The sequence below is a fragment of the Clytia hemisphaerica genome, unplaced genomic scaffold (genome assembly GCF_902728285.1).
Source record: "Clytia hemisphaerica strain Z4C2 unplaced genomic scaffold, Clytia hemisphaerica genome assembly, whole genome shotgun sequence".
Classification (NCBI taxonomy): Eukaryota; Metazoa; Cnidaria; class Hydrozoa; order Leptothecata; family Clytiidae; genus Clytia; species Clytia hemisphaerica.
In genome coordinates, this window is record NW_027104433.1 from 433,899 (window position 1) to 454,991 (window position 21,093).

At 36.1% G+C, this 21,093-nt stretch overlaps 1 protein-coding gene across 1 annotated transcript in view; it reads right to left on the reverse strand.

Annotated features, from left to right (window-relative positions):
- Window positions 1-3,437: 3,437 nt before the first annotated feature.
- Window positions 3,438-21,093, reverse strand: part of LOC136820653 (dynein axonemal assembly factor 5-like) — a 37,021-nt gene continuing 19,365 nt past the window's right edge. The window contains exons 15-21 of the mRNA XM_067076849.1: window positions 20,193-20,324; window positions 19,601-19,712; window positions 7,966-8,062; window positions 7,500-7,602; window positions 5,835-5,937; window positions 4,734-4,831; window positions 3,438-3,581 (exon numbers count right to left, since the gene is read on the reverse strand). Coding sequence (XP_066932950.1) covers window positions 3,530-3,581; window positions 4,734-4,831; window positions 5,835-5,937; window positions 7,500-7,602; window positions 7,966-8,062; window positions 19,601-19,712; window positions 20,193-20,324 — 697 coding nt within the window. The 3' untranslated portion in view covers window positions 3,438-3,529. The remainder of the gene's footprint in view (window positions 3,582-4,733; window positions 4,832-5,834; window positions 5,938-7,499; window positions 7,603-7,965; window positions 8,063-19,600; window positions 19,713-20,192; window positions 20,325-21,093) is intronic.

Consider the following 21,093-nt stretch of genomic DNA (forward strand, 5'->3'; position numbering starts at 1 on the left):
TTATCATTTAAAAGTTTGAAATCAAAATTTATTTCCTCTTATTTTTAAAAGTGATAAAATTTCAAATCATCAGCAACTATTCTAGAAAAAATTCTTTTAAAATCTTTTTTAAAAAGTATACCACACATTTTAATCGATTCCAAAAAAATATTCTTGAACTTTGATATGAGTGCGTTATTTCAAAGCGTAAATAAAGTGTTAGAAACACCACACAATATATTGGCATAAAGTGCTAGATACACCACAAAATATATTCTATAGCTTGAGGGACTAGTCTTGTTGAGATGTAAAAAGGGCTGCTTGAGGGTGTCCTCAGTCCATAGAAGTTTCCGAAACAGAAATGTACAAAAGCTACGATTTATATCGAAAGGGTGTTTTTTGATTTTTTAGTGATTATTTTGAAATACTTGTTTTTTGAATTTTTAGTGATTATTTTGAAATACTTGTTGAACATTCTGAGGGCGGATTGATCCAAGTTAACCAGGATTAAGATCTAAATTTTCAAAAAGCGAAATTATTAAGCGAACAAACCCACGAGAGCATTTATTTTTAATATATACGTAAAGAATCGACAGTGTTTTTCGTTTTTTTTTCTATTTTTCGATGATTTTAAGCCATCAACTAAAACCTTCTAGAAAGTTTACCCAAAACTCCACGTGTAAAATATCCCTGTTCTTACATTTCTTTCGTTTTGTTCTTTTATTTGTAAATAATCTTTTTTTATTATTATATATTTATATTTTGTCAATATTGTGAATAAAACTTTTAAATTGTATTGGATGTGTCTGTTATTTTTACTATCCAAAATTAATGCGAATGTCCAAAAAGGATCCTGTTATCATAAACCTTGCCCAAGGGCCTGCCTTCATTACCTCTCTATTTGGCTAAAGTAAGGACTGGGTGTACAAATGGTCTTATGGAATGGTTTGGTATTTGTTTGATTTTCTCTATAAAGCTCGGTATAACTAATCAGGACTCGAAGTGAATGGAATACAGAACTTTTTTGCTTATTCAGAAGTTTTTATAGATTATATTTTATATATTTAAAACTTTGAACCTGAATATCTCAAAATTTAGACATCGAAATATGAGCGGGTTTATCTAAAGAATCCTGCATTTCTAAAAATAGACAAAAAGAACGACAAATTTCATAAAAAACGACATATTTTGCCGTCCACAACCCCGACCGAAAGTGCCTGTATCACTCCTAGCGATTCATTCCCTTTCGTTTATCACGGGAATTAACTACATGTGGTCTAAAAGAACGACAAATTACGCATGCGTGTTACAATGCAGGATCCTTTAGAGGAACAGACTGTATATAACATAACAAACCATACCATTTTTTGGTAGTTCTGTATCAGGGCTACTGTAGTTACTTTCAAATCTCTCTAAAAAATAATTTGAAAAAGTGCCGATGTCAGCAAAAGGAGACTAAAATAAACTTTTTTTGAGTATAAAAAGGCCCATAACCATTTTTTCATCGGCTCAACGAGCTGAATCTGATTCCTTCAAATCTTCCGATTGTTACATTCAACTTTTTTCAGACATTCAAAATTCAACTTGCTAAAATTTACTTAAATAAATAAATTTAGAATTAAATTTGGCCCGTCATTTCATACTTTTGGGTCATTCGAACATGGAAAATGGTATATAAAATATCCAATAAGCTTGTTGAGCCGAAGACATCAAAAATCGGCCCCTGGCTCATGAACTTTATAACCCAGAACCACACATTGTTGACATGGTTCCGATAATTTGGCATTTTAAAAATTATTTGAATTTACCTTTTTCCATTAATTGATTGATTGACTGATTGATTGACTGATTGATTGATTGATTGATTGATTGATTGATCATCTTTTCTTGTCTTATAGTTTATTGTTTTTCATTATTGTGTTTAGTCAATTCTGAAAAAATAAAAAGGGAAGTAAACTCACATGAAAAATAATCAAGTTGAATGATCAAACAGATGTAATAAACCCATAAACCTTGATGAGGACAAACGTTGAAGATGTCGAAGAAGAAGGATGGAAAATCTCCACAAACTAAAAACCTTAGTCAGTAGAATCCTGGTAAAATTTGGTTCTAAAAAAATATTCTTTTTAATGTAAGGATATTTCGCTGACAAGGTAGAATCAGAAAGTAGTTCTTTCTACTAAAATGCTGGCAGGTGAATTCGTTGAAGTGGTAACCGTAAACAAGAATCGCTTGACTACGTGTAAAGAAGTCTTTTTCGAAGCAGAATGTCGGTACGAAAATCTCAAATTTGAACCAACTCCCTTAGTTCGCATTGCACCGCGTCTATTAGTAAAATCAAAAGTGTGCTGCCAATGGATCTGGGTACAAGATTGTGAAAATCCCTTCAGGTAAACTACAATAACACGTGTAAAGGATTTGGATCTACAATCGGCGCCGAAATATTTGGCAAAAAAGGGGAATTCCCTCAAAACTTTAAAACCGCAAGTGATTTTTAAGTGTTTTGAAATTGAAGTACGGTTGGAAAGTAGAGATTTAACTCTGAATTTTAACATTGAGACTTCAGACTTAAGACCTTAGAATCTTAGGATCTAAAAACTCAAAAATGTTCCAATAATACTGAGAATATAGCATGGAAGCCACTTAACCCCTCCCGAATAGAGAAAATTCAATGAAATAGAGTGGAAGTACTGAAACTGCAATTCTCGCCCGAGCTTTAAATTCTGAATAGCGTTAAAATACCAAAAATTGCCAATATATTTTGTCACCGATTGTAGATGGAGGGGGGATAGGACAAAGACAATAAAAAACAACTGTAAATTACCAGAACGTTTACGCTAAGATAAAAGACATATCATTATTGAAAAATAAGTGAAAATAAATAAAGCTCTAAATCTGCTTAATACCTAATATATATACAATCTCAAAAGTTAATTAATCATGTCATAGAATCAAAAATATTATAATTATATCTTATACTTGCGCCGTTAAAAACCCAAAAGCCATATTAGTGTAACTGGCTTTGCAGGAGAAAAGGCTAGTAACTAGTAAAAAATCCTTGGGTACTAGTGTTGCGAGCTGACGGGGGCGTGCCGCCCGACTTTCGACCCTCGCACCCTTAGTGGGACTAAAAAGAGGTAAAAGCGGAAAATTTTGTTATTTTATTGGGACTAATTTGATCAAATTTCGATGTTTTTAGGGACAAAGAATTGAAATTTTCATCTTTTTCCGACCCTTAATGGGACTGATATTTGATTTTCTGATTTCTCCAACCCTTACAGGGACTGCCAGTTTCCAAAAAAGGCACCCTTAAGGACGGCACATACCTGTACTCTTCACTTGCCTAGGTCCCCCCGGGTAAAAAATGGACTAGAATATAATTCATATAGTTTGTTTTGGATGGTGATAAACATCTTTGGCTCTTCTTGATATTTTCTATTGGAGATTGTTATTGCCAGGAAAGAGGGCAATTGAGCCACATGTTTTTTTTGTATTCATTCATCATCAGTAAAAATTTTCTCAATCTGGAAAACCTTATAGCACCAAACTTCTAAACTTCGCGTAATTGTGATTCACAAAGTTTTGACAGTTCCTCGCAATACCTAAATGAAAGAAAAATACAATTTTAAAACTTTAGACCACCGAGACAAACAAAACTTTTTTTTCCAGATACTGATGTAAGGAAGCCTTGATAAGGAAAACCTTTTGGTTTTTCAGCTTTAGTGACTGGGAGACAAGAAATAGACACTAAGTTGAGTCGTTTGACCCTGATGAAATATATTCTGTAGCATTTTATAAGTTTTATGTACAAGTGTGGTGGATATTGGGGTCACTCCTAGAGGAACTAAGTGGATGGCGTAGTATACCCTTAATTCAGAGGGCGTATACCATAGGCGGCATAGCCTTAAAACAGAGGGCGTATAGTAGAGGCACTAGAATCTAGACGTCACAATCAAGTGACCAACCACGACATGATAGGAGAAACCCGTGTGGGCGCAATTGAGTAAGGGTGGGAAGGAGGGAAAGAAAACACGACCGAATATTGAGTGGGTCGAAGAAGGAAGAACACGCGGGGTCTGGGTACAACAACATGCGTGAGAGGACTGGAGAGAGTCGCGGGCGGCCTTCTTGTCTACCGCCACTAATCACAATTTCGCGCCCTCGCCCGAAACTGCGATTAGCACCAAAATGATAGGTGGTGCGGCCTCTGATGAAAAATTTCGATTGATCCAAAAATTTTCATGTCCGAACAACAGACACTTGTTATTGTTGCATCGCCATACCCGATTCTCTGATTCCCTATAATTCATTGCGACCTTGAAATGGTCTGTAATGAACGCAGATGTACATACACGTTTTTTATATAAGACCAAACTATATAAGAACATAAAGCTTCGATGGCCAAAATGTTAAGAACAGGTTAAGAATATTTTAAGGCTTTGCGGACCTTAAAACACCCGATTTCAAAGGAAAATGGACAAAAATATTCACAAAATAGCGAAAACAAAAACATGTTAAGAACATTTTTAGGCTTAAAACTCAAGAAGTTAAGAACACCCCAAGGCTTCAAAAAATTTGGATGTTCTTATAAAAAAAAGTGTATGTACATTTAGAGGAGTATTACAGAAATTCTATGACTTTTACTAATTTCCCTGTTCCTTTTCTTATAAGAGGCCTCTTCCAATTTTCCAAACCACTGGGAACCATGATTCATTGCGGACTTGAAATAGTCCATAATAAGCGTATGTTCTTACGTTTTTGTTCTGTGTTTATTCTTAACATCTTCAACTTTATTCTTCAATAAACCAGCATGTATTTGAACACCTTCTTTGAGACAGGTGTACACTGCTTCCTGAAATAATAGATGAGACTCAGTATCCAAAGCGTACCGAAGTAACAATGAACCAATCCACACTACCTTAATGGAACTAATTTTCCTAGGGATTTTTTAAATTTTTGATGAAAAATGACCAAATTTGTAATTTGCGGGTTCTAAATTTCGTGGTTTTGCCGAAAAACCGTGAAAAAAGCGAAAATTGTAAAAAGAGTCCTTGGGTCAGGAAGAATGAAAAATGACTAGAAACCCCACCTAAGACATTCAAATCTTCAGAAAATTAGGAGCAAATCTTAGAAAAAAATCGATCAAATTGTCATCTAATAAAAAAACGATCAAACGGCAAATTAATCAAACATCCCTCTACGGGCAAGTTAGAGAGGGAAACAAAGACATGAAATCAGTTTCATTCACTTTCAGTTCCAATAAATATTAGCGAGATCTTACATCCCAGAGGTTTAAGTCTCGTCTTTAAAGAATTATAGCTAAGATGAGGATTTATGATTTTTTACGATTACTATTCGCGCAGCCGAGGGGATTAAAATCACAGATCACAGATTTATAAAGCCTAAAGGGCTAGATTGTCGGGCTTTAAGCCATCGCAGGCAATAGAAAGTGAATATTGCAAGAAATATAACTTATGGGTAACGAATCAACGGATCCTGCACTGATTGGGAGAGCAATCGCCCGGCAAGCGAGAGGTCGTGGGTTCAATCCCCACTCGATGCGTTACCTTTGAGAAAACTGGGAAGTGCATTAGTGCAGGATCCGTTGATTCATTAACCGTAAGAAATATAGTTTCTATTGTTTCTGAAAATCCTCGAAGCTTCTGATTGGTCAAGCGCTGAAATTCTATTGTAATGTCACGTCACCTAGGTAGGATTTCCTACCTAACCACGGAACACTTTTCAGCAAAAGCACTACATCTTAGCCCTTCGAACTTAATAAATATCTGTGATTAAGATATGCCCAACTAGAGGACTGGTTCCTAGGGTAATCGCATTTGTTAATTAAGTATTACCTGGACGTTTTGATGAGAATCATCCATGTGAATGAGTAATGTTTTATAGATGAATTCTAAATGGACTTGGAAGAATTCACGATCATAGTTGGATGGTAATGAACTAGAATAAAATAAAAGCATTTTAGCATCAACTGTATGAACAGCAGAGAGTATCTTTTAAAGAAATGTATTCTTAAAGAATCCAAAGATCCAGAAAAGTCCCTAAAGCTTTACACAATGCAAAGTATAGATATTGTGATTCATATGATCAAAGCCTTATACGAAGATCAACCCTTAGTTTATTCGTTTCATTATAATATAGGCTTAAATCAGCAGAATAAGGGACTTCTTATAAATCAATAAAGGGGGCGGTCCTAATAGACCCCCCCCCCGTCAGTTTTTATTTGACGTCAATTAGATAAGACAAAATTTATGAAAATAACATCAAAACGGATAAGATCAGCCTTTCGAAGCTGCCTCGCCACCTCAAGTTTGCACGCCGTCAAGATGTACAAATGACAAAGACCTGGATCGCTTAGAATGTAAAAGATCAGTTCATTATGAGTGCACACAGCTAGCTACCTTTGTATCAACTAAAAATATTCGTGACATCCTATAACGATCATTACTTATGTTCAAAGTTCGTCCGAATAACGAAGAGCCTAAGAAATAAAGTGGGAAAAAACACTCAGCATATGATGCAAAATGAACTTAAAAAGAAAGGCGACGTCATACAAAAACTGAACAACGAGGTCAACACCAACACCAAAACCCGTGATTCCATCAAAAATGATCTCAAAACTGTTCTGGCAGGAAAACTACAAGAAATGGAGGAAAAGATCTGCCGAAAAACAAAAATAGGAGGAAGAAAGTGAAAAAGAGACGTACTCTAGAAAACTGAATATCATCGTTCACGGGTTTCTCGAATATTCAGGCCCAAATAAGGAAGAAGAAGAAAATGGAGTAAAATATGACATATTTCGGTTCCGAGAACTCCTAGATGAAATCAATGTTCCAGAAATCAATGTTACACTCCACAGATTAGGAAACATAAAAGCAAAGAATGGCCGTCCTCTTTAAGTTACCTTACAAAGTCAGCATGACAAAAATCTTACAATGAAGAATTTACACATGCTTAAATAAACTTGTTTCTTTCAGGTAAGTATCACGGAAGATTTCACAATCAACGAACGGAAAAAGATAAAGGAGATGCACGAACAAACAAAGAATCTTAACAAAGACAATAACAATAAAGAATTCAACTGACGCGTATTTAAGAGGAAGCCCAAGAACAAAACTACGCTTCGTTAAAAAATTACAAAACCAAACAAAAATATCTTCAAATTATTAACCAAAATATTCTACAGAAGAAATCGTCAGTGATTGGGCATCAACAGATGATGTAGATTATTCGTCTACAGATGGTGATGAATGATTAATTTTGTAAATAGGCAGTCGACCTCTATTAGCTTTAAAGCTAGTACAGATTTGTACAGTTTTTTTCGACTTTAAGAATAAATACATTAACATTAACATAAGGTCTGCGGGGGGGGGGGGCGTTTATTTGGAACCTAAGAGTCTTTTTTCCTCAAAAGACTACATTTTATGTATGTAGATCATGTCATCATATCATCTTTTTGATAAGGGTACTAAGGGTTTTTTGAATCATTGAAAATTCCTTACTTGAAATAAGCAGCCAGAGCTTTAGTAGCCAGGATACGAATGTCATCCGAACTGTCGTCCAAACGTTTCAAAACTTCCGGATAAATGACGTGTAACTGCTCAACTGTTTGAAAACAAAGGGAAGATGAAAAAACTCGGCAGGACCAGGATTCTATCCCCTTTTCTATTTGCACTAGATCTGGAAGATTGAATGCTGAGATGGAGCGCCACACTTACTCTCAGCTTCCCTGCACTTGCCACCTAGATCAAATTACTCAATCTATACTTATGCGCTGAGAGTTGGCGTTGACCGGGGATCAAACTTATAACCCTTGGATTAAAGGGAGAATGCTCTTCAGAATTATAAGGTATATGATTAGTACAATACAGATCCTATTATTTCTTAGCATAATTTGATGCACAAAGTCCTTGTAAAAAAGGGTGCTTTACAGGAAAAGTGATGCTAATAGAAAAGAGAAATTCATACCATCAAATGAAGGACCACAGACTTGCAAAAGTTTCAACATCACCTTGACGGTCACTAAACGTGTAGTTTCGTTATGATCATCCAAGCAAGCTATTATCTGAAAGAAAAGCAAGTTTATGTATATATACTTTTGAAGCCGGCAGAGTGACTGAAGCGATTTGGAAAAAATACAACATAACCCACTTAGTCGATCAGGATCTAGAAAAGTCAGAATCTAACCGTCTCAGTGGTAAAAAAAACACCAGAGATACTCTTAAGGGAAGAAATTTTCGCGGAATTTAATTTCGCGAGTTTGGGGGTAATTCGCGAAATTAAATTCCGCGAAACACACAAAAATGGCTAAACCGCGAAATCAAATTCCGCGAAATACGAATATTCTCACAATTAAAAAATCACCCCTAAAATTGGTCTTTTTAGGGCAAAATAGGGCTTTTCGTAGACAAATAATTCCCTCAACCGCGAAATTAAATTCCGTGAAACTTTTGAAATTGGCTCATTCGCCAATTTAAATTCCGCGAAATTTGCCATTTTGAAACTCTGATTCGCGAAAATTTCTTCTCGCGAAAATTTCTTCCCTTAAGGTACATAGACTCAATAACAATAGGTAGATAACAGTATTTTATGAGAAATCCTAAGTACATGCTTTGCTTTGACTAAAGTTTTTTTTGTCTCAGACGAAAAGTCGGCTTTACACAACGAAATTGCCTAGATTCTTAATCTTTGGCTGAATTTTGAGACGGGAAGCCTCTTTTTATACCTTATTGGCCAAAACTTAGCCCACAAAGAGTGACGAGGGAGCTACAAGTTTTTCTTTTGAAAAAATTCTTTGAGTCCTTTGAATTTTCGACTTTCAAAACTCAAGGATCTTCCAAAATACAGGATGCATTTTTGCATCAAACCATTAGCATTCTGTGGGACATATACATTTTGTGGGACTGTAGAATTGGTCGAACTAGATAATCGCCAGTTTATTATGTATCCTTTTGAGAACAGCAGAGTGACTGATACAATTAGGAACAACTCGCAGTTCTGACTCGCAAAATCAAGGACGGTAAAAATGCTGATCTACTTTCACCTCAGTAAATCTAGACAAACCAAAGCCAAAGACTGCTAACTGTTTCCATTACAGAAAAAAACACCGACACATAAACTCCCACTAATTGATTTAGATTTAACCAAAGGTCAACACTAATACTGTAAGCCCTTGAATTAACCGATCTAACCGACCAACCGCCAAAGTGAATAGAGCCTTAAAACCGCAGCCTTAATTATGAGCTGAGATTTGACCGAATATACTTTTAAAGAAAAATGGTACGGACATAACCATAACAGACAGTTTCAATAACCATCTTACTAAAGGTCCGTGACCTCTCATGGGATCGAGAATTTTATAAACAATACGATGGAAGGGGTTATGAGGCTTGAAAGGGACTTTGTGGCCCCTAAAATGTAGTAAAGCGTCTTAGCCTGCAGTTACATTTTAAACGAAAAATTTTTCCTAAGTTGTTTTGAGTACTTCATATTTTATAAGATAAAGACGTTTTTAGTTTTAAAAGTTTTAAATTTTTTTTTTTTTTTTTTTTTTTTTTTTTAACATTATTATTTCCTTGATCTCCAAAAATATTGGTTCTTCTTACAAGAAAAATGTATATGCTGTGTGTATAAAATATATAAATAACTAACAACTCGAACAGATACGGGAAGAAGGACTCATCGGAAGGAAAACTAAGTGAAGTTCGGAATCAGAATACTGAGATATGACGTTTGGAAAATAACAACGAAAATGCAAGAGGAGTATGCTGTCCCAGCCTTATTGTTAAAAATATATATAGATATATTAAGCATAAATGTAAATAAATTTTAAACTAATTTAAAGCTCAATGTGTCAAAACCTAAGGTAAGCTTCAATGAAAAGGAAAGGATGGAGTTAGGTTAGGATCCTGAAGTAGTAAAACATTAGAATTCGCAATATTGTCAAGAATATAGTTATTGAGATACTTAGGTAACTTCGAATAGGTGATTATTGAAAAATTTCAAGGATTCAATGATTTAGCTAATGCCCTATCAAAATAAAATTTCCAAGCTAGATTTGCAAAGCTATCTTTTGATTCGATATGCTTTATGTTAATAGGTAAATCATTAAAACATGTAGCACCCTCGTGCTCAAAGGTACCAGCCACACGATTTCTGTTTTCAACATCATGCAGAATGATGTTTTCAGAACGCAGCTCTCTGTCAGGGTTGGTTACTTTGGATAGGCGTAGGTAAGATGGCCAATCGGGGTTATGGAGTGCGCTGTGTACGGTTCTTGCCATGGTGAAGTCGATCATTTCGGTGACGGGTAGCCATTTCAGCTCGATAACATCTTTGATGGAGGCGTGGCGCTTCAGCACAAAACCAGCCGCGGCGTTCTGAACTTTCTGCAAACGTTTTAGTTGGTATTTTGCAGCATCTGAAAGTAGCACAGATCCATACATTAATTTGCTGAGGACCAAAGACTCCACTAGCATTTTACGTTGGTGCCAGGTTGTGATGTTTTGAAACTGTTTCAAGTTACGTAGTTTAGCAAAACAGCACTTTAGCGTCTGATTAACATGCTCAGTCCAATCAAGATGCTCGTTGAATTTGACGCCGAGAATCTTGAAGTTCTGGACTCTTTCGATGTCTTGGCCGGCACTTTTTATCTCGGTGGCCAAGTCAGCAAGCGAGTGGCGTTGTGCTAGCTGTCTGGTTGAAAATACAGTCATTTTTGTTTTCTTAGCATTCAAACAGAGATTATTTCGGTCCGACCACTGGTTAATGTTATCGATCTCTATCTGTACGGATTCGATGGTGTTCTGTATCTCTTTGATTTTTGCGTGACGTAGTAGTGTTGTATCGTCAGCGTAGAGAAGATAGGTACTCTGACCATTAGTGTTTATTGTGGTAATGTATAAGTTAAACAGAATAGGGCCGAGTATACTGCCCTGTGGAACACCAAACTGAACGTTTAACTTGTTAGACGATTTGTCGTCGATCTGAGCGTACTGTTTACGGTTGGACAGATAATCACCGATAAGAAACAAGACTTGTCGGGAGAAGCCAAGATTGTTGAGATGCTCCAGTAGAATACGATAATCAACTGTATCAAAAGATTTCGAGAAATCGGCAAAAATCGATAAGGTCACTTCACTTCTACTCATTGCAGTTTTAATATCATCTTTCAGTTTAAGTAGAACAGTTGTGGTTGAATGTGATTTTCGGAAACCGGATTGACTGTCGAGGTAAATAGATTTCGTTTCAATGTGGTCTGTAAGTTGTTGAAGAATAACTCTTTCGAATACCTTGGATAGGATTGGTAGGATGCTGATGGGTCTGTAGTCGATTAGTGATTGGGGATCGTTGATTTTGGGTACAGGACAGATTCGGCTAATTTTTCCGTCGTCTGGAAAAGTTGACGTTGTTATACAGCTGTTGATGATGTGAGTCAGGGGTGATGCGAGGTATTCTGACACTGGTTTGACGAACTTTGATGGGATATTGTCTGGGCCGGTTGAGCAGTCCGATCTCAGTTTTTGGATGGCTTTAAGTACTTCGTCATGAGTCGCATGGCGGAGATGGAAGTTATCTGGATGATCAGGTAACTCGCGAATAAAGGATTTTGAGAGCTCTCCAGCATTCTTCCCCGTCGTGCGAACAGCAGTTGAATTGAAGAATTTGTTGATTTCGTCTGGATCGATACTCATACGTTTCAAGCGAGGGTGAAGAATTTTGTTGATGACATTCCATGATTCTGAGGAAGTTTTATTTGCGAGAAGGTTTTTTAGAAACTTTTTCTTTGCGTCTCGGATATTTGATTTGAGATCGTTTCTTGTTTTTCGGAGTTGCTCCAGCTGTACGTCGTTTCGATCGTTTTTCAGACTCACTCGAAGTTCTTCTTTCTGACGCTGCAGGTTTCGTACATCTAGATCTTTCATCCACGGAGATGATGGGCGTGTCAATTTAACTTTTCGTATAGGTGCATGGCGGTCAATACACTCAGTGATTAGTTTATTGAGTGCACTGACCTTATCTGAGGTGTTGTCAAAAGCGTACACGATGTTCAATGGAAGCTCACGAAAATCGTTAACATAGCTTTCAAGTACAAGGCTTCGCTCGTCTCTGATGTATTTGTGTCGAGGTTCGTATCGAGGCTTATTGATTTTTAATATACAAAATGGAGAGTCATGATCGGATATTTCGTCACAGAAGACAACGTCACTCGCGATCAATTTCGTATCAGTGTTGGTAATGACGTGGTCAATGAGAGTTCTCGACTTTCTCGTGGGTTCGGATACTAGTTGTTTGAGATTGAGCGTGCCCAAGATATTGTTGTAGGCTTCGTGCTCAGGTGAGGGTACAAGCAGATCGATGTTCAAGTCTCCTGTGATGATTATTGGACCGTGGTGAACGAGTGTCGCTTGGGAAATCAGTGACTCGAATTTAACTAACCAATCTAGCTTATCACGAGACTTGCTGCTGGGCTGATAAACAATACCGATTAGGACATTGGAAAGTCGATTCTTACCGGTAAGTTCAATCCACTGATGCTCAATGGTTGTGTCGAAAGATTCGATATCCTTTCGGGCTTTGTGTAGGATGTTTGATTTGATGTAATAGCCGACACCACCTCCACGTTTAGCGTCACGATTTCGAAAGTCTTTTTCGTAGCCTGCGATTTCATAGTGAGACAGCAAGTTTTTATTGTCTTTTAACCAGGTTTCGGACATGGTGATTATATCGAATTGGTGTGTGGAGAGATATGATTCGAATTCGGCGAAGGTAGATTTCATTGATTGGGTGTTCAGATGCGCTATGGAGAGGTGCTTTCGATGTTGGTCGAGCAGAGCCACAGAGGGAGGCGTAGTGCCGTTGGTTAGATCGGGCACTGTAGAATCCAAATCAGACAAGTTTCGAATATTGAAGAAGGGCTGGATGGTTAACGTACACGTGTGACAGGTCCATAGATACGGAACACGGGCATTATCTATTCGAACATTCTTACCGGCGCATTTATGGTGAAGCTGTTCTTTGCACGATACACACTCAAGCCGTGTGTGCTTCGCGCGTAACGGACGTTTTTTCTAACGTCAAAAGAAAGTGTGAAGTTTTTTATTAGTTTTTTGCTGTTTAAAGTCGAGAAAAAGAAGAAAATCATCGCATTTTTGCATCAAAAAGATTCTTGAACAGATTCTGCATCTTTTGGTGTATTTTCCATACTAAACGTCAACAGGAAATAGAAAAAATGAACTTTTTGCTCCTGATTCTGTTGTTTACATTGACTGACTCGTGTGCTATTCAACAAAAACAACGAGAGTACGCACTGTACACATCCAAAAGAACTTTCTACTCAGCTCCAATCACGTATTATGCAAACCATTGCTGTTATAACAGACTGTTACTGTGTGGAGATGTCGAAATCAATCCTGGACCCATCTTATGCGCCTCATTTAGGTGAAATTATGTGGGTTACATCAAAAATTGAACCATCAAGATTCCCAAAAAATGTGTTTAACTGACTCCAGCTCCCTAAATATCGCAGAAAAGTTCTTAAGATTTGGTATAGGAGATTCTTATATCCAAAAGCTACTAGGAAATCCTAACAAAATTATCTCTGGATGCAGCCAATGAAAAAAATAGCTTCTTGAAGCTAACCAGCATTTTCGGGGCCCCTGAATCAGGATTTCAAGGTCTGAAAAATCTGAATGTGAAAATTAAAAGAAAACCTTTAAAATGTTTTTCTACTGATAGAACCTGATACTTTTCCAAAGAAAAGTCATAATTTTCGAAAAAATATTGCTGAATCGGAAAAAACAGCAAAATTTTGCATTTTTGTGTAGAAAATAGGTGACAAATTCTTTCAAAGTCTGATATCTTCTTATGCTATGGAGTAAAACGTTGATTATAGAATTTTGACAAGACACACCACATCCGAGAAGAATTGTTTCCAAAGTAAAATTTTCGTTCAAAAATTTTTAATGACGTCAGCCGCTAAAAATTGCCATTTCTGCATTTTTGAAATTTTCTATCTTGTCTCTCAAACTCTCAAATTCTTCAACGTGAAACGATCAATTTCATGCTAGTCACAAGGTACATTTATCATTCATCGGATAACGAGAATATGTAATCAGAGTTTTCTGTTTACTTCACTATAATCCATAATTTGGATTTAAAGAAACCTACATCTTAGGGCTCACAAACCTGCATTTTAACAACCATGAACGTGCTGTGAAAATATACGTAAAGAATTAGAAGCTCGTAATCTTCCGAATCACACTTTGAAACTATGATAACAATTTCTACTCGATACCAATAGTAGTTTTGGAGAAACCTACATTTTAGGGCCCATTGAAAAAAGGTGATCTAACTTTGGGCGATTAAAAATATGGTTGGAATCATAGCTTTTGTATAACAACTTTTGGGAAAGATATTAGAGGTACTGAAGTTTTGAATACTACGAAAAGTTCAGTGAAGTGTATTTTTTATTAGAATCTCTAGAAAACTTTTAGATCCAACCTACATTTAAGGGCCATACACTGCAGCAGAAGCAGTGAAATCAAAAATTGAACTTTCAAAACGAATAGCAACATTCGCAAAATTTTAAAAACATTCAAAAATTCTAAAAAATATAGAAACCGCGCTAACAGTCTATTTACAAATACAGAACATAATTAGATGCTGACTTTGACCCAATTTTTTTTTAATTTTCACGCATTCACGCAAATGAAAAAGCCTATTCGAACATTCACGCAAACCGCTGGGAGCCATTTGACATTGAAGTGTTCTGAATTTTTCTCTCAAAGTGAATGCTGTTATCAAATTCATCTGATAAAAGGCGCGAATATTTATACACACAAAATATATATCACAAAAACCATCTCCGCAATGAAAAAATTACATTCTACTTTCTTCCTCATTTGGTTTAAGAACATTCCTAATATTCGATTGGAAAGTCTTTTGTCGAATGTATTCCAAGGTGTTTTTCTCCTTCTTAAAAAGAACAATAAAAGTTTCTTGCCATAACATAATAAGATGTAAATACTCGAATTCAACGAGATGGCAAGCCACATGATTGATGCTTGGAAATGTGGATCTTGACTTTTGAATCTTAGCAAAATAAACATGACTGCAAAAGACATATTTGACGCAAAAGACGCATACAATAAAGACATTGATTCATTGAAAATGTCCGGCAAATTTCTTCCTTTGTATGCTATAATAAATGTAGCCACTTGTAAAAGTCCTGCAAATCCAAGTTGAATAGTTTTTGGTAGCACATTCCTACAAGATAGATGTATGATTTTGTTTAAAATTCTTCTTCGAGATTGAACGGTAACGGGTTGCGTTTCCATAGCAACAATGGTCAAAACAACTGAAGATATGGTCAAAATGAAAATCGTAAACCATTGCTGGAGAATCGTGTTTCGTTTGCTTTTTGTTGATAATTTGTGCATTGAATTGAAAGCAGTCAATATTTTATGTGACTTCATTAGGACTATTGCAATGAAAAACGTGTATAAATTCCCGGCTACAATGGTGTCAAAGAAGCAGGTGAATTTTCTTGGTTTCGTATGTGGTAATATCACTAAAACTGCATTGATCAGGATTGAGGTAAACAAGTGAATTACAGTCAGTATAAAATCTGAGCTTTTAACAATAGGTGTTTTGTGATATATGATAAAAATGATCAATGTTAACACACAGATTGCAAGGTTCAAACCGGCTAATCCAAAAGCCGTGAAATAGATGGTGCTTTTGACAAGATATTCCTGACGGTATGGGTCAAAACATTTGTCGTGTTTTTTGTTGGAAAGATAATAACGAGGACATTTTTGACATTTTTCATCATTCCCTTTGTTCAATTTTACAAAATTTCGTTGACATTGTTTACAAGTGAAACCATATTCGAAATTCCATTTCGTGAATTGTTTCAAACGTTTTCCTCTGCTTTCTTCCCAGCCTGAAGAACATTGATATGATTCGCATGTAGTTTCAATGGAAGCTTCTATTAATGCCGTGCCGATTGGATCTCTCAGATCTTCCACCAAATCTTCTGCGTCAGAGAAAATTATTGTCCTTCTATAGACAATATTACTCTTTCTTATCAAGACCACGCACGCATTTGTAAAGGGAAATCTTAATGCATAGTTTATCCAGCTCCAAGATCTTTTCCCTTCTTCCTCACTAACATCTCGAAGATTTTATCAAAAGTTGCAAATGCTATTTCGACCACCGTTCTATTTAGTTCTGATTGTTTTTCAAATAGAGATATTTGGTTTTTAAATTTTTCATGGTTTTTGATGATTAATTTACGTATATTGGTTTGATAGTTTAAAATATTAACATCATCTCCTCCATTGAATGGGAAAGATGAATCTATCACAGATTCTGGTATGTCATGTGTAAACCAGATAAAATTTGTATAAAGATTTTTGTTGATAGTTTGCACAAACTTCATTTGATCTTTTGGGCTTCCAAAAAGCACCAAAACATTGTACGATAAATCTCGATGTAAAATGTCAACAGCCCTGGTAAAGTTGGTGGAATTTAGAATGTCAATAGTGTCTGTAAAATAGCAAGCATCCGAAAGGTCTTGTTGGCTTATTGTGCCAATGAACCTTTGGTGCATTTTAGAGTAATATTCACTGGAGTCTCTTTCTAATCCTTTTAAAAGTAATAACCCGAAACGCTTCCAATTGAAGATTTCAACGTGCTTAGCAAAAACTTTAGATTCTAGCTCTAAGGAGTCAAATAGATTAGAATAAAATTTTTTTTCGTCTAGGAAACCTCTTAATTTACAGTTTGGGTTTAAATTTAGCACATATGAATATCGCCTTGCTGTTATCAACTTTGAAAATAATCCAGTCATTTCTTTATCCATGTAAATGATGAAGAACCAGATTGTACTTTTATTTTTCCTTCGATGTCTTGATGCATTAAATGGTTTATTCACTTTATGATCCAATACAAAGGAGGTTGTTAGACGAAGCAACATTTCACGATCTTGACAAACATCCAGACTTGAATATTCAAAGTCCTTCAATGTTGAATAACGTTCTTTGGCAAGATTGAATGTTTCGGTAATGACATTATTATAAAGAACAGCTCTCCTTTGAAAATCTGTCTTGTTCAAATTTCTATCACATTTTGAAAAGATACCAACGATTTGTTCTGAGTCGGTAAACGTCAATGCGACAGCTATAAGCAATATTTTCACAATCATTGTAGCCATTTATTTTAGAATATTTCAGGTAGCCAAGCTTGATAACTTTATCCCTTATTTTTAGTTTCAATTTTTTTTCAAGGCGTTTCTAGTAAAATTAAAATTTTGTTTTGGTTAATATTTTGATTGGTTTTCTTTCATCTCATTTATTGATTCAAAAGATAGAATCATCAGTTTTGCTAGTTTTCTACCCATGTTTCTCGATTTCGAAAGAAATGAAAATATTATGATTTAAAAAGTTTTTTTTCTCCAAAATATTTTACTCCTCAAGAGAATGACAGAAAGAACCGAATCTTTTCTTCGCCCTTCACAGTTTGGTTTCCGTAAAAACAGAGGAACAGTCGATGCAATCTTCATTGTCCGCCAAATTTTGGAGAAAGCTAGGGAGAGGAACGTCAAAGTACACCTTCACTTCATTGATTTCAAGGCAGCTTTCGATACCATCTGGCGGGAAGCATTATGGAAAATGATGCGTGCGATTGGTATTGACCCACGTATCGTTGATATCATTGAAAGCATCTACTCAAATGCTGAATGTGCTGTAGTTGTTAACAAACAAATCACCAATTGGTTCAAGGTCAAGGTTGGTGTACGACAAGGCTGTCTGCTATCTCCAGTCCTATTTAACATATTCCTGGAATTCGTTATGGATGAGCTGAAGAGTCTCGATGACCACCTTGAACTAAAAGAAAATATGTCCACGGAGCTTAGGTATGCTGATGACACTACACTTGTGACCGCAATCTTTGAAAAATTAGAAATATCGACAGCTGAACTTGAGACCGCTTGTTCCAAATGGGGAATGAAGATCAACGCATCTAAATGCAAAACCATCAGTGACTCGCCAGTACCCATTCAAATCAACAATGAGAACGTTGAGAATGTCAGTGACTTTGTTTTCCTGGGAAGTAACGTTCCAGGCACTACAAACGACATCAAACGAAGACTGGGCTTAGCATCTTCCAGCTTTGGACGCTTAAGAGATCAAATATGGCGTAACAAAGACATAAGCCTGAAGCTGAAACTACGACTCTACAACGCGCTCATCGTCCCCATAGCAATTTATGCCTCGGAAACCTGGACTCTGAAAAAATCAGATACACAGTTACTGCTAGTTTTCGAAATGAGATGTTTCAGATCACTTCTCGGCCTTACATTAATGGACCGTGTTCGTAATGTTGAAATCAGAAACCGGCTTGGAGTCACCACCACCATCGTTGACATCGTTAGAAAGAGACGTCTCTCCTGGTTTGGTCATGTTATCCGCAGAGACCTGGATAATCCCGTCAAAATTGCCTTCAAAGACGACTTCACAAACCCCAGACCGCGTGGAAGACCTCCAAAGAGATGGAAAGACCAAATGTATGTTGACACTGGTTCTGCACTGGCTCAACTAGAAGAAGTTGCCATGGACCGTCAAGCTTGGAAAGACCTGGTCATGAGGAGCAAGGGGCCTGTTCAGGCCTGAGCATCTAAGCAAGTAAGCAAGTAAGCAAAAAGTTTTTTTTCATACAGCACTCTTTTTTTATAAGGAACACGTTTATAAGGAACTTGAAGCTGAAAATGGCTCCAAAAAGTAAGGAATTTTTAAGGAACTGGTCAGGTTGAAAATAAGAAAACAAGTTAAGAAACAGAGAGTTTCAGAAAATTATATAAAGTTATACTTACAAAGTTTATACTTATACATAAGTTTTATACTTAGCAAATCCAATCTTGGCAGCTAAGTAATAAGGAGTTCGATAAGGATCTTTGAGGCTGAAATTCTCTCGAAAAATGAGGAGCTCCAGGCTCAGAGGAAAGTTAAGATTCCTTATAAAGATTCCGTGTAATACGATTTTGCGGGATTCACAAAGCTTTTCTACTTAGTAATTAATTAAATATCACCCCATTCAAATTTCAATTTGTTGGCAAAAAAAAAGAACAACGATAATTTATAAAAGTAAAGTTTGCAACAAAAAATAGTTTTGAAACAGAAGGAAAAAAGTCTCCAGGAAATAGATTTCCTACCGGGTGTTTCAAAATTAAAGCTTGAATTGAAGTTCTGAGAAAAATAAAAAGTTAGTATGACCCATTTGTCGGTTAAATTTGAAAACAGACTCAAATCTACTAGAAAAAAAGTATAGGTTTCAAGAAAAGCAGGAAATTTTTCGTGCAAGATCGGGGAAACTTGGAAACTCAGGTCCGCCTGCAAGATTCTTGAAGCAGATCTAATAGAATGCAATAGATGGAATAGGGCCAGAAAAGAGCTATGAGTTTTTGTCGCTAATTTTGAATTTAGGTAATAAAACCAGTGGCCAACGCCCGGGTTAATGTGTGTTCCTGTATAACATAACGTCATGAATATCAACAACTATACAACAATAAAGTTCACGATTAAAATAGATTCATCATTACCTGAGTATGAATTTCTTTGAAGGATTCTTTCAAATGACCATCTGTGATGACACCACTTTCAAGCATTGCCCAAAGAAATGAAATCGCTACTGACCTTACTGCTGCTGCCGTTCTGAAGAAAAATGCGAGAAAAAAAACAACAGGGCTCAAGATTAGATGCAAAACAAGCACTGGGTGGTGATATCACCTTTTTTTGAAAATAATCTGAAACCTAAAGCTGGTACCGAAACCAATTTAGGGTTGGGTCCCCCATTTTTGATATCGATTGTGCATGTGGGTGATGTTGCAGATTACATTCCAAACTCAGGTTTGAAAGCCCTGGCGGGTTTCCCTGTAACAAAAATAAAGTTTTTCGAATCAATGGCGGAAATAGATGGTGGATTGGCGGCCACCCACGCTAAAGGTCTAAAGGCCAATTTCTTATGATTTTTCAATCCTAGCTTAGGTAAGTATCCCGGGAAAGGAATATTCCATCCAGTATCTTCTAGTAAGGAAAACCATAGTGTTTGTTCGCTCTTTGAAACAATGAACTAATTGAAAAATACATCACAAGTCATGATTTTCCGTGGTAACAAATGTCACACAATTTTACCTTCCAGCTTGCCAAATACAATTAGGTAGGACAGTTTCTCTTAGCAGCTTTAAAGCACATTGTTGTAGTTCTTTGATCAAGCTCTCCTCACCACGGCATGATAACACCAATTGAGATAGATTGACAAACATCCTAAAATCATTATAAGAAATTTATAATCAATAGCAAATGTGCAGCAAAAAAACGAAGAGGTGAACAATTTGGTCAGCTGTGTACACGTTTTTTTTTCTTCATAAGAACAAACTATATAAGAACAAGAGTCTTCGATGGTCAAAATGTTAAGAACAAGTTAAGAACATTTTAAGACTTCGCGAACTCGAAGATAGCTAATTTCTTAGGAAAATAGAACAAAATACATAAGAAATGAGGAAAATAAGAACATGTAAAAAACATTGTTAAGCTTGAAACTCAAAAAGTTGAGAATATCTGAAAGCTTTAAAAAAATTTTTTTTTGATATTTTTATAAAAAAACGTTTATTATTCAAATAAATGTAAAAGGTTTAAAAAACTTAAACTCAAAATTTCATGCAATTACTCCAGCTCCGGGTGCAAATACAGTAAAGACAAGAAATTTAATTTTAATAGTAGAGGACCAAGCCTGTGGTTCCGTGACATCTTTTCTACGACCTAACCATTTTTAGTCTATTCCAAAGAACAGTATATTACAAGATATTTTTGGGAGGACGCGGATTAGGCCCGGGAAAACTTTTTATGACCAAAATAGTGACGCCATCGGCAAAACTGCAAGGGAGAATTCTGAAATTCTGAGCAAAATATTGTATTACAACAACTCTCTGACTAAAACACACAAAGAAATACAGCCGCTTTAAGACCAACTAACTGTCAGCTCTACTATGATTAATGAATCTTGTCTTGATCGTACTGACGTCGGTATGTTTTT